Consider the following 14,581-nt stretch of genomic DNA (forward strand, 5'->3'; position numbering starts at 1 on the left):
ACGTCATGCTATTAAAGCTTTTATTTATTAGTCACAGATAAGGCTTACATTAACACTGCAATGAAGTTACTGTGAAATTCCCCTAGTCGCCACAGTCCGGCGTCTGTTCAGGTCAATGCACCTAACCAGTGTGCCTTTCAGAATGTGGGAGGAAACCGGAGCACCCGGAGGAAACCCATGCAGACACAGGGAGAACGTGCATATATCAGTAATTTGGATGAGGGAATTAAATTTAATATTTCTATGTTTGCTGACCACACAAGATTAGGTGGAATTGAGAGTGGTGAGTTGCCGGGGGAGGTAGTGGAAGCGGATACGGTAGTGACTTTTAAGGGGCATCTTGACAAGTACATGAATGAGATGGGAATAGAGGGATATGGTCCCCGGAAGCGTAGGGGGTTTTAGTTAAGTCAGGCAGCATGGTCGGTGCAGGCTTGGAGAGCCGAAGGGCCTGTTCCTATGCTGTAATTTTCTTTGTTCTTTGAAGTAAAGAGGCGTGAAGGTGATTTAGACAAGTTGAGTGAGTGGGAAAATACATGGCAGATGCAGTATAATGCAGATAAGTATGAAATTATCTACTTCATTAGGAAAAACAGAATAGCAGAATATTATTCAAATGGTCATGGATAAAGGGACCTGGGTGTCCTTGAACAGTCATTGAAAGCAAGGAGTTAGGAAGGCAAATGGCATGTGGATCTTTGCAAGACGATTTGAGTACAGGAGCAAGGATGTCTTAACAGCTGCACAGGGCATCTGGAGTGCAGTGTGCAGTTTTGGTCTCCTTTCCTAAGAAAGGATATACTTGCCATACAGGGAGTACAGCAAATGTTTGCAGACAGATTTGTGAGATGGCAGGATTGTCACATAAGGAGAGATTGGGTTGACTAGGCCTGTATTCAGTGGAGTTCAGAAGAATGAGAGGTGATCTTATTGAAAAGTATAAAATTCTGAGAGGGCTGGATGTAGGGATGATCCCCTGGCTGCATGGCCTAGTACAAGGGGTCATGGTCTCGGGGTACAGGCAAGGCCATTTAGGACTGAGATAAAGAAACATCTCTTCGCTAAGAGTAGTGAATCGGTGGAATTCGCTGCCACAGAGGGTAATGGAGGCCAAGTCACGTTTTTAAGAAAGAAATAGATTCCTTGACACTAAAGAAGTCAAGGGGTATGGGGGGGGTGGTGGTATGCTGTTAAGATAGAGGATCAGCCATGATCACATTGAATGGCAGAGCAGGCTCGATTGGCTGAATGGCCTACTCATGCCCCTCTTTTCTATGTTTCTATCAGCAAATTCGGATAAAGCTTTCAAAAGATTGAAGATTTTTGTTCTGTATAACTTAGTGCTATTGCTGGCTTGATGCATTTACAAGGTCATTGCATGTCTTCAGTCGTAATCATGGCCCAAGTGCTGCATAAAGACTCCTTTAAGTGCTAGTCTAGTGGTACTATATTTGGTGTACTAATGATATGGATCAGTAAATTTCCCCCTGTAATTTCCTAGATGTTCCGTTTTTCTGTGGTCATACTATTTAGCAAGTTAAGACCAAGCACTTTCTCTGTAATAAAGGGAAAGGGAGCTTGTTCACATGAGCCAATTTTAAGAAGCCATGAAAGATGAGGTTTCAGAGGTTTAAAGCTGAGTTCCTTGCCTGCCCTGATGGTCAGATTATGTTGTGTAGAGGAATAACTGAAAACTGAAGTCAATGTTGTGTACATATGTGTATTTCAGAAATCATGGTGCTCAAGATATGTAATTTACTACATACAGGTATTTCCAAAAGCTCATGTCTTATGTGCACTAAAGACCATCTTTGACTTGAATGTGATGAGTTTTGCCAATGGGACAATGGGAGCAATAAATGGAATGAGACCTGATGGTACAATAGACACATCCAGTGTCCAATCAGATGAGGTTTGGATTGGGGTAGTCTATGGTCTGGCAGCCACTATGATACAAGAGGTGAGTTATTAATATGTAGTTTCAAAGCCTAGGTAATTCTTGCAAAATACTACAAAAATAAGCTGAGTATATTACATGAGCTTCCCATGACACTATAATATATTCTGGCTGTTTATAATTGAGATGGATGGTTTAACATTGTAAATCTAGGAACTGACAAACAGGTAGTGTTGTTGTAAATAGTCTGGTAATTCACAAATGAAGTTTAATTAATGATTGCATTTGATTACAGGACAGACATGTTTTTCTGTACCAATCTCCATTTCATCCTAATCCTGATTATTGCTGGAAATAGGAGCATTATAGAAATGCTAATATGGCATCATTTTGTATGCATTCGCTGAAGTTGTTCATAAATGGAGGTCTACTTGGCAGAAAAACAAATGACTGAAATTTTGAGATAGATACGGAATATGCTGGAAATATTCGGCAGGCCTGGCAGCATCTGTGGAGAGAGAGATTTAACATTTCAGGATGGTTGACCCAAACATTGGCTGGAATTTTCTGTCCATCCCCTTGGTGGGGCCACCAAAAATGATGGATGTTCGGCTCGCCGCATCTGCCATGGGGGAAAATTCTGGTCATTAACTCTTTCTCTGTCATCAGATGCTGCCCAACTTGCTGAGCATTTTCAGCAGTGTGTGTCTACTTGAGAGATCTAGTCAAAGGAATTTTGTTAAAATGTTTTTGTTTTAATAAATATACCAGAGGTTTCCAGGCTTTTGGTAGCTGTGGTAAAGGCAAATACTGTGGATGCTGGAATCTGAAAATGCTAGAAAAACTCAACAGGTCTGACAGTATATGTGGAGAGAGAATAGAGCCAACATTTCAAGTCAGGATGACCCTTTGTCAGTTCTGCCTTTAATTCTATGCCCCTGATTATTGACCCCTCTACTAATGGCAGAAGCCCCTTCCTTTCCACCCTATCTATGCTCCTCATAATCTTATACACCTCTATCAGGTCCTCTCAACCTTTTGTGGCGCCAAGGAAAACCGCCCTAGCCTATTCAATCTTTCCTCATCGTTCAGAGCCTGGGCAGCATCCAGATAAATGTCTTCTGCACCGTCTCCAGTGCAATCAGATCCTCCCTATAATGTGGTGACGAGAACTGCGCACACTACTCCAGTTGTGGCCTAACAAGTGTATTATGCAGTTCCAGCATGACCTCCCTGCTTTTGTATTCTGTGGCTTGGCAATTAAAGGCATGTATCCCATTTACCTTCCTAACCAGTTAATCTACCTGCCCTGCCACATCTGTTGATGTGCACTCCTAGGCTCCTCTGATCTTTCTTTGCAATACTTTTCAGATTATAGCAGTTCTGGAAGGTGTTTACCCCATTTTAATCCCCTCCCTGTATGTAAATTATATATGTGCTGAATTGGCACTTGATTAGATAGTTGTGTTTGTGAATCATACCCCAAGATGCGGAAGGAAAGTAAGCTTTAACACTAGATTGTGTTTCAATATGGAACTGGGAGAACAACAAATATTTAACTGCACAACTTTCAATGTACTAGTAATTGATTCTCGTGTTGCTTTACTTTAATATGCAATTAATTGAATTACCTGGAGTTTCTATTTGGAAGTATGAAGATGGCTTTTGAGCAGTCCTATTTTGTCCTTTAAATCTAGGTAATAATGCAATGTATTAATTGTATTCTTAAAATCTTTTTAAATGAATCCTTTCTCTGGGGATTCATAGGGACTTGTCGATGAAGGTTTCAAGACTGCAGAGGGTACATACAGGACAGTGTGGGAGCGACTTGGCATGGCTTTTCAGACGCCTGAAGCCTATTGCAAAAAGAATATTTATCGTTCCCTGGCATACATGAGACCTCTGAGCATTTGGAGTATGCAGCTAGCACTAGACAAAATGCATGACCAACTCAACTTGACTGACTCTGGTTCCATATGAATGAGGATGAACTAGGTTCAGATTTATGTTATTTTCTTCATTCAATAATGCACCCTCAATCTCAGCTTCAAATAAGAGTTTGTTTTTCCAAATATACCAATACTTCATTGTTTTATGACATGTTTGTTGATATATAAAACAAAAGTGCATTCCTTTTGGGTGAATTATATGAATATTCCACAGTAACAGTTCAGGGAGGAGGAGGAAGAGAGTGGTGCAAGATTGGTAATGATGTCCTTTGAATCAATTACAAACACTTCATTAGTACTTTCTTTACAGTAAAGCTCTGATATATGTAGCAAATTGAAACACCTGAACTGCAAATGATAACTGCAGCAAAGAGAAATGGGCATTAAAGTTTCAGATTTCACGTGAACATTCAAATTTGTTTTGAAAATGCAATGAAAGACTGAAACAGCCTCTCGGGCAGCCCTGCAATTTGTTAGAGTACTTATTTCTATATTTTTGAATGTTGAAACCAAGAAATTGCGACCTTTTCAGGCATATGGTAACTGGTACTGTAGAATGTCAGGTTAATACAGTATTTTGGATTACTTTCAAACTATAAAGTACCAATGATGACCTGCTCAGACATTCAATCATTAAGTATATTTTCTAATATTTTAAATCCAGAATTTATATTCTAGTTCCTGAAGGATATGCTTTATTAAGTCACAGGCATTGTCTAAATTGAAATATTTAAAATAGTGAATATAGATGATCATTAAATTGCATCTTTGCACTTTTGAGATATACAATCAGTTAGAAAAATCAGTGCAATTTTACAAATGGTTATGAAAATGTTGATTTAAAATGTTTCTTGGACATATCAATTTTTTCTGGTTTAACTTGCTTTTGAAATGAGATCTAAATAAAACACTACTGTTGTATTAATTTTTTGGTTTAGGGATGCCTACTTTGTGTATGGAACAGATTTTTGACACAAACTGATCCTCAGGTTATTTTAAATCCAGGTGTGAAGGAATACATTGTACATTTTGTGTATAAACAAATTGTTTTTAGTAGGACTTTTCTTGTGTATTTGAGTGCACCCACAAATGTACTGTTCAAAATGAGAGCACAAATGTTGGGTTTATTTACTGTGAATAAAAATTGTTATGCAACTTCACTTTCAATTTAAAGGAACTAAACTACCAGTGCATCTAAAATTGCTATTATTTTGTGCAAAGCACTCATTTACTCTCGTTTGGGAGAGAAAGAGGAAGTGTAGAAAGTGAAGTAAAATGCTATAGACTACACTTTTCTAACTCAAGCCCTGTAGATAAAAGATTTTACCTTCAAAGGCCAATATTGTATACAGAACAGCAGAAATTCTGAGGACATGAGGTTTAAAAAAAAATGCTGGAGTTATTCAGCCAGACACTGGAAATAGGATTTTTTGGCTTTGACCTGACTTTTCAAATGTTTAATTTTAGCATTATTTCTGAAAACGCAGTCTATAATATGTTGACATTTAATGCAGTAAGAAGTTTAACAACACCAGGTTAAAGTCCAACAGGTTTATTTGGTAGCAAAAGCCACTCAAGCTTTCGGAGCTCCAAGCCCCTTCTTCAGGCGAGTCCACTCACCTGAAGAAGGGGCTTGGAGCTCCGAAAGCTTGTGTGGCTTTTGCTACCAAATAAACCTGTTGGACTTTAACCTGGTGTTGTTAAACGTCTTACTGTGTTTACCCCAGTCCAACGCCGGCATCTCCACATCATGACATTTAATGCCACAGAGGCTAAAAAAAATTCACTGAACCTGGATCATGTTTCACATTTTTTTGTTTTGCTCATGCCTCAGATTTGCTTCCTAAATCTCAGTGCACATGTATTGCCTTAAACCTGTCTTATGGATTTTCATTTTTATTCCAAAATAATTTCCTGTCATCATTCTTTCTGTCCGATTGCAATTTTTTTATTACAATAGGACTTATTTTGTTCAGCATATTGGCCAAAGTGAAAAAAGCAAAATGGTAAATAAGGAAAAATACTGCCCGTGCTCTTAGTTTTTTTTCTGATGGTGTCCAGAGAAACAATATACAAAATGGGTTCTAGTGAAATTTTTTGAAAGACAGTTTGAACACAAGTTTTTCTTTTATTTGTTCTTGGGATACGAATGTCACTGACAACATTGATATTGTGCATTAAGTGGATGCAGATGGGACATCTTGAATCATTGCAGCCAGTGCTAGATAGGTTGGCAGTGGTGTGTGTTTGCTGTTACCACCTTTTCTTACAACCACTCACAAGAACAAATATGGCTGGTTCACTAACAAGAAACAATGAATATTGCATTCAACTCGAGAGGCATTCCTCACTGGAGCAAGTGAGCAGACCACTTTGTTTGATAGTACATGTATGAAATTAACTTGAAGGTAAATCTGAAGACTGCAATGGAGATCTGGGGCAAAATTTCACTTCAAGGTGCAAAGACTAATACCCATTTTGAGCTTTTGCTGGAATTGAATTTCATTCTGATCCCCTGTGTATCAATTACTGATTTTTACTAAAATGTTTAACTTGAAGACTGAGAACAAGTGCACAAGTGAAAATAAGACAATCTGTGCTGTTGATACTTAAATTTTAAAAATTCAGTTTTCAAAATGCACTGAGTAGGGCAAGAACTTATAGTGCCTGACTCAAATTGTCAAATTTTAACCTGTTATTTTTGGGGAACAAAACTACAGCCATACAGAACAATGCAAAAGAACATGGGAACAGGAGTCAGTCATTCAGTTCTCAAGCCTGTTGGACCATTCAGTTTGATAATGGCTGATCTGTAACTCCATTTACTTTAATTCCATTTCCCTTAACACTTTCCTGCCACCTTTCACATCCTCTCCACACCACCACCACCCCCCCCACCCCCCTCTCCCCCCGCCCTGCAAGGTTAAAAATAAATTTAGTTTTGATGCAAAGACATATTTATTTGGTTAATTATCACCATTGTGTGTAGTAACTGAACAATCAGCATTAAGGACATGTTATAGTCTGTTACTATTAGACTTGAAATGCTTTGAATGACATTGAATAAAGATAAATTACAATCATCTGTTTGCATGATCTATAGCCAAGTGTTTACTATTAAGGGAATTAAAGATTATTTTGGTTCTTGTTGCCTTTGCTTTTTTTAGCATGTAAAATAATTCATGCTCCACTAGAACAGTAATTGGTATTTGTAAATGTAGGGTTACACTTGTCAGTGTTGTACTTCGTACATTTTCAATATGTGAAGGAATGAAATAAAATACAACTGATATAAATAAATATAAAATAAAACTGCTTGTTTTTGCATTTGTAGTAGAAATGCAGCAGCATTATTTGATCTATTTTCTTGGTTCACCTTCGGTTTGTAGAATGTTAGACAAAAGAGGCTCCAATGCATTTCAACATTGATCCAAAATGTCTACAGCACACAAATTTGATACTATTTCATATTTTTAGAACCATAGAAAATTACAGCTCAGAAACAGGCCTTTTGGCCCTTCTTGTCTGTGCCGAACCATTTTTTGCCTAGTCCCACTGACCTGCGCTTGGACCATATCCCTCCACACCCCCCTCATCCATGAACCCGTCCAAGTTTTTCTTAAATGTTAAAAGTGACCCCGCATTTACCACTTTATCCGGCAGCTCATTTCACACTCCCACCACTCTCTGCGTGAAGAAGACCCCCCCTAATATTCCCTTTAAACTTTTCTCCTTTCACCCTTAACCCATGCCCTCTGGTTTTTTTCTTCCCCTAGTCTCAGCGGAAAAAGCCTGCTTGCATTCACTCTATCTATACCCATCAAAATCTTATACACCTCTATCAAATCTCCCCTCAATCTTCTACGCTCGAGGGAATAAAGTCCCAACCTATTGGGCTACAGGACAAGCATGTGCCTGTAAAAAAGGATAGGAAGGGTAGGATTAGAGAACCGTGGATAACCAGGGAAATTGAGGGACTGGTCAAAAGGAAAAGAGAGGCGTATGTTAGGTCCAATCAGCTAAAAACGGAGGGAGCTCTGGAGGAGTACAATGAAAGTAGGAAAATACTCAAACGGGGAATTAGAAGAGCAAAAAGGGGTCACGAAATGTTCTTGGCAGACAGGATTAAGGAGAATCCCAAGGCATTTTATTCATACGTTAGGAACAAAAGGGTTGTTAGGGAAAAAATCGGACCTCTCGGACAAAAGTGGGGACTTATGCTTGGAGCCCAAAGAGGTAGGGGAGATCCTAAATGAATACTTTGCGTCGGTATTCACAAAGGAGAGGGATGTGTTGACTGGGAGTGTTTCGGAGGGGAGTGTTGAACCGTTGGAGAAAATCTCCATTACAAAGGAGGAAGTGTTAGGTTTGTTAGAGAATATAAAGACTGACAAATCCCCAGGGCCTGATGGAATCTATCCAAGGCTGCTCAGGGAGACGAGAGGTGAAATCGTTGGGCCTCTGACGCAAATCTTTGTCTCGTCACTGGACACAGGTGAGGTCCCAGAGGATTGGAGGATAGCCAATGTGGTCCCGTTATTTAAGAAGGGTAGGAAGGATAACCCGGATAATTATAGGCCGGTGAGCTTGACGTCCGTGGTGGGGAAGTTGTTGGAGAAGATTCTTAAAGATAGGATGTATGCGCATTTAGAAAGGAATAAACTCATTAACAATAGTCAACATGGTTTTGTGAGAGGGAGGTCATGCCTCACTAACCTGGTGGTGTTTTTTGAAGAAGTGACCAAAATGGTTGACGAAGGAAGGGCCGTGGATGTTGTCTATATGGACTTTAGTAAAGCGTTTGACAAAGTCCCTCATGGTAGGCTAGTGAAAAAGGTTGGATCCCATGGGATAAAGGGGGAGGTGGCTAGATGGGTGGAGAACTGGCTTGGTCATAGAAGACAGAGGGTGGTAGTGGAAGGGTCTTTTTCCGGCTGGAGGCCTGTGACTAGTGGTGTACCGCAGGGCTCTGTATTGGGACCTCTGCTGTTTGTGATTTATATAAATGATCTGGAAGAAGGAGTAACTGGGGTGATCAGTAAGTTTGCGGACGACACAAAACTGGCAGGACTTGCAGATAGTGAGGAACATTGTCAGAGGCTACAGAAGGATATAGATAGGCTGGAAATTTGGGCAAGGAAATGGCAGATGGAGTTCAATCCCGATAAATGCGAAGTGATGCATTTTGGTGGGAATAATGTAGGGAGGAGCTACACGATAAATGGAAGAACCATAAAGGGTGTAGGGACGCAGAGGGACCTGGGTGTGCAAGTCCACAGATCTTTGAAGGTGACGTCACAGGTGGAGAAGGTGGTGAAGAAGGCATATGGCATGCTTGCCTTTATAGGACGGGGCATAGAGTATAAAAGTTGGGGTCTGATGTTGCAGATGTATAGAACGTTGGTTCGGCCGCATTTGGAATACTGCGTCCAGTTCTGGTCGCCACACTACCAGAAGGACGTGGAGGCTTTGGAGAGAGTACAGAGGAGGTTTACCAGGATGTTGCCTGGTATGGAGGGGCTTGGTTATGAGGAGAGATTGGGGAAACTGGGGTTGTTCTCCTTGGAAAGACGGAGGATGAGGGGAGACTTAATAGAGGTGTATAAAATTATGAAAGGCATAGATAGGGTGAACGGTGGGAAGCTTTTCCCCAGGTCGGTGGTGACGTTCACGAGGGGTCATAGGTTCAAGGTGAAGGGGGGGAGGTTTAACACAGATATCAGAAGGACATATTTCACACAGAGGGTCGTGGGGGCCTGGAATGTGTTGCCGGGCAAGGTGGTGGAGGCGGACACACTGGGAACGTTTAAGACTTATCTAGACAGCTATATGAACGGAGTGGGAATGGAGGGATACAAAAGAGTGGTCTAGTTTGGACCAGGGAGCGGCGCGGGCTAATTGTTCCTTGTTTCTCGTTTCAAGGCTTCATTCTATGATCATCTTGCTGGTGCCAGTACAGACTGCGGATAGTTGGGAACCTGTCTCGGGGGCAGGGAATTCATATGGTGTTCGTGGAAGTGGAAATGACTAGGGTTGGGAAGCATTTTCTGATCAGGGCCATTGTGATCTCCTGGACTCGTTTCGATCGCCTCAGGGGGTCGGAGAGGAATTTCCCAGATTTTTTTTTCCCCATATTGGCCCTGGGGTTTTTCACTCTGGGTTTTCGCCTCTCCCTGGAGATCATATGGTCTGGAATGGGGGGGTGGGGGTGAGTTAATAGGTTGTAATGAACAAAGCATCGTAGCTGTGAGGGACAGCTCGGTGGATAGGATATTGGTATGTAGATAGGCTGGAAAATTGGGCGGGGATTCAGGATTCAATCCTGGACCGGGGAGCGGCGCGGGCTTGGAGGGCCGAAGGGCCTGTTCCTGTGCTGTATTGTTCTTTGTTCTATTCAATCTCTCTCTGTAACTCAGCTTCTCAAGTCCCGGCAACATCCTTGTGAATCTTCTCTGCACTCTTTCAACCTTATTTACATCCTTCCTGTAACCAGGTGACCAAAACTGTACACAATACTCCAAATTCGGCCTCACCAATGCCTTATATAACCTTACCATAACACTCCAACTTTTATACTCGATACTCCGATTTATAAAGGCCAATGTACCAAAGGCACTCTTTACGACCCTATCCACCTGTGACGTCACTTTTGGGGAATTCTGTACCTGTATTCCCAGATCCCTCTGTTCAACTGCACTCTTCAGAGTCCTACAATTTACCCTGTACGTTCTACTTTGGTTTGTCCTTCCAATGTGCAATATCTCACACTTGTCTGCGTTAAATTCCATTTGCCATTTTTCAGCCCATTTTTCTAGTTGGTCCAAATCCCTCTGCAAGCTTTGAAAACCTTCCTCACTGTCCACTACACCTCCAATCTTTTGTGGAGTATTCACCCCACTTGTATCACTACTAGAACTCTGCCACTCGAACATTACTGTGATCGATTATCATTAAGAAACTGGCATTTGGTGTAGGTATTCACCCCTGCTTCTACAAGTCTAATCCTGGTAAGCACAATTATGGCTATTGAGACCGAGAATGGAACTTAATTAAAAGGGGATAGGGTAAGTATTTAAAAAGGAGAACTATAAAAGAACAGGAATGGAGTTGTATGAGAGTATGCCAGCAAAGGGACCTAATTGGCTGTCTCCACCTGTGCTGTATTTTTTATTAGTCAATGAAAATACCCTTTTCTCGAATCCGACGTTGGAGAATAGTTGGACAATGTGAGGCGTGCAGCAAAAACACAGCATGCTGCCCTTTGTGCGTTCTCTCTCGTCAGCTTCAAAAGGCAAAGTTTTAAATTTTAAAGTTTATTTATTAGTCACAAGTAAGACTTACATTAACATTGCAATGAAGTTACTGTGAAATTCCGGTGCTTGTTCAGGTCAATGCACCTAACCAGCACACCTTTCAGACTGGAAGGAAACCGGAGCACCCGGAGGAAACCCACACACACATGGAGAATGTGCAAACTCCACACAGCTGGGAATTGAACCCAGGTCCCTAGCACTGTGAGGCAGCAGTAATTCACTGTAAATTAGCACTGATGGATGCTGAGTATTCATTACAACAGGGACCAGAGTCTGAGCTGATCGATTGATGAGTTTACTTTCAGAGTAATTCCTTCAATATCTGCAAGTTAACAGCCATGAATAGCCCACCTATCAAAGCCTGCATGTAATTACCAACATTCAGAGCTTACACAGCCTCAACCTGGAGTTAGAGAACAGACTTTCTCCTGTCACTATAGAGCTGCAGGATTGGACTGTGATCTATTGTTCATCTTTATTTATGATGTGGAGATGCCGGCGTTGGACTGGGGTAAACACAGTAAGAAGTTTAACAACACCAGGTTAAAGTCCAACAGGTTTATTTGGTAGCAAAAGCCACACAAGCTTTCGGAGCTCTTAGTCCCTTCTTCAGGTGAGTGGGAATTCTGTTCACAAACAGAGCTTATAAAGACACAGACTCAATTTACATGAATAATGGTTGGAATGCAAATACTTACAACTAATCAAGTCTTTAAGAGACGAAACAATGTGAGTGGAGAGAGCATCAAGACAGGCTAAAACAATGTGTATTGTCTCCAGACAAGACAGCCAGTGAAACTCTGCAGGTCCACGCAACTGTGGGAGTTACAAATAGTGTGACATGAACCCAATATCCCAGTTGAGGCCGTCCTCGTGTGTGCGGAACTTGGCTATCAGTTTCTGCTCAGCGACTCTGCGCTGTCGTGTGTCGCGAAGGCCGCCTTGGAGAACGCTTACCCGAATATCAGAGGCCGAATGCCCGTGACCGCTGAAGTGCTCCCCAACAGGAAGAGAACAGTCTTGCCTGGTGATTGTCGAGCGGTGTTCATTCATCCGTTGTCGCAGCGTCTGCATAGTTTCCCCAATGTACCATGCCTCGGGACATCCTTTCTTGCAGCGTATCAGGTAGACAACGTTGGCCGAATTGCAAGAGAGCAATTCGGCCAACGTTGTCTACCTGATACGCTGCAAGAAAGGATGTCCCGAGGCATGGTACATTGGGGAAACTATGCAGACGCTGCGACAACGGATGAATGAACACCGCTCGACAATCACCAGGCAAGACTGTTCTCTTCCTGTTGGGGAGCACTTCAGCGGTCATGGGCATTCGGCCTCTGATATTCGGGTAAGCGTTCTCCAAGGCGGCCTTCGCGACACACGACAGCGCAGAGTCGCTGAGCAGAAACTGATAGCCAAGTTCCGCACACACGAGGACGGCCTCAACCGGGATATTGGGTTCATGTCACACTATTTGTAACTCCCACAGTTGCGTGGACCTGCAGAGTTTCACTGGCTGTCTTGTCTGGAGACAATACACATCTTTTTAGCCTGTCTTGATGCTCTCTCCACTCACATTGTTTCGTCTCTTAAAGACTTGATTAGTTGTAAGTATTTGCATTCCAACCATTATTCATGTAAATTGAGTCTGTGTCTTTATAAGCTCTGTTTGTGAACAGAATTCCCACTCACCTGAAGAAGGGGCTTGGAGCTCCGAAAGCTTGTGTGGCTTTTGCTACCAAATAAACCTGTTGGACTTTAACCTGGTGTTGTTAAACTTCTTACCATCTTTATTTAGGCAGTTTTAAAATGATACAAATTTAAAACAAAGTATTGCAGGCATAGCGGTTTATTGATGGGGATCTCACAGAAACTTATAAAATTCTAATAGGGTTAGACAGGATAGATTCAGAAAGAATGTTCCCAAGGGTGGAGGAATCCAGAACTAGGGGTTATAGTTTGAGGATAAGGGGAAAACCTTTTAGGACTGAGGTGAGTGTGGACCCAGAGTGTGGTGAATCTGTGGAATTCACTATCACAGAAAATAATTGAGGCCAAAACGTTTTGTGATTTTTAGAAGGAATTAGATATAGCTCTTGGGCGATCCACGGGCCATGTGATGTATTTCACTTACCAAATAAGGATGCAGCTACAGACAAAGAGTCAGTCACATGATAATGTCTTACACTGATTACAATTAAGCAAAGGTTAAATACAGAATGGTTCTGTTTACGGAGTCCAAAGAGATAAGACCTATTACAAGTAGCACTGATGAGGGAGCCTGATTGTGCAGGATATGGTACCAAATCATCAAGTCTCACGTGATATAATACTGCTCGCTAACTAATGATGTCACAGTTGAAACTTGAAGCTGCCTGCCCTCTGTTTAGTGGGGACTGGCCACACATTCTGTGTGGATGGTTTGTCCGCAGTAAGTCATGAGCTCTACCTGGGTCCTGGGGTCCGGTGCTGCATATGGGGTCTAGTTCCCATAGCATTTGACTGGGCAATACATTACGCTTTGCTCCAGTGTCAGTTTTTACCTTCATTCTTGTGTTGCTGCAAATCATGTTCAGAGTGAAGATCTCACCTTTTTCTGTGACGGTGTTGACACTCTCACAGTAAAGTGTTGTTGGAGCATCAGTGGTTTCACTGCCTTGGCTGAGCTCCAGTTCGTTCAGCTTGCTGACGCTTCTAACTTCGGAGGACTGACCAGTGAGGCTGGTGGCAAAGGAAGTTGCTGTGGTTTCGATCTGCAGCATTTTGTGAAATTATTCTACTTGCCACATGTATTGCAGTATTTGCCATACACGAAACATGTTAGTCTGCTCTGAGGGTGATGACCACTGCAACTGGGGCAGGGTGTGCCCTTGTACGGCAAAAACTTCTGTTTTCTGACTGTTCATAGAATAAAATAGAATAGAATCCCTACAGTGCAGAAGGAGGCCATTCGGCCTATTGGGTCTGACTGACAACAATCCCACCCAGGCCCTATCCTTGTAACCCCACGTATTTACCCCATGACACAAAGGTAAATTTACATAGCCAGTCCATCTAACCTGTGTCTGCGTGGGAGGAAACCCACGCAGACAAGGGAGAACATGCAAACTCCACACACACACACACACACACCTATCTGAGGCCAGAATTGAACCCAAGTCTCTGGCTGTGAGACAGCAGTGCTTACCACTGTGCCAGCCCAAAATTCGTTTAACATGCAGATTCTAATGGCTGCTTGTAGTGTTAAATCTTTCTCTTGCAGCACTCCTGCACTGTGTCATGTGACTTTTTTTAGCAGCCACGTCATCACGTGACCACTCAGTCAACAGATCCACTGCCCCTTTCATCCCATGGGCTTCACCTTTGCTTCAAAGTTCAGCGTGTGGTACATTATCAAACTTGTTTTGAAAGTCCATATATCCAAT

General features: G+C 42.0%; 1 protein-coding gene across 1 annotated transcript in view; it reads left to right on the forward strand.

The window, feature by feature from the left end:
• Positions 1-6,928, forward strand: part of gba2 (glucosidase, beta (bile acid) 2) — a 67,979-nt gene extending 61,051 nt beyond the window's left edge. The window contains exons 16-17 of the mRNA XM_078221941.1: positions 1,769-1,960; positions 3,665-6,928. Of these exons, the coding sequence (XP_078078067.1) occupies positions 1,769-1,960; positions 3,665-3,877 (405 nt within the window). The 3' untranslated portion in view covers positions 3,878-6,928. The remainder of the gene's footprint in view (positions 1-1,768; positions 1,961-3,664) is intronic.
• Positions 6,929-14,581: the final 7,653 nt, after the last annotated feature.

Source organism: Mustelus asterias, chromosome 1, assembly GCF_964213995.1.
Source record: "Mustelus asterias chromosome 1, sMusAst1.hap1.1, whole genome shotgun sequence".
Taxonomy (NCBI): domain Eukaryota; kingdom Metazoa; phylum Chordata; class Chondrichthyes; order Carcharhiniformes; family Triakidae; genus Mustelus; species Mustelus asterias.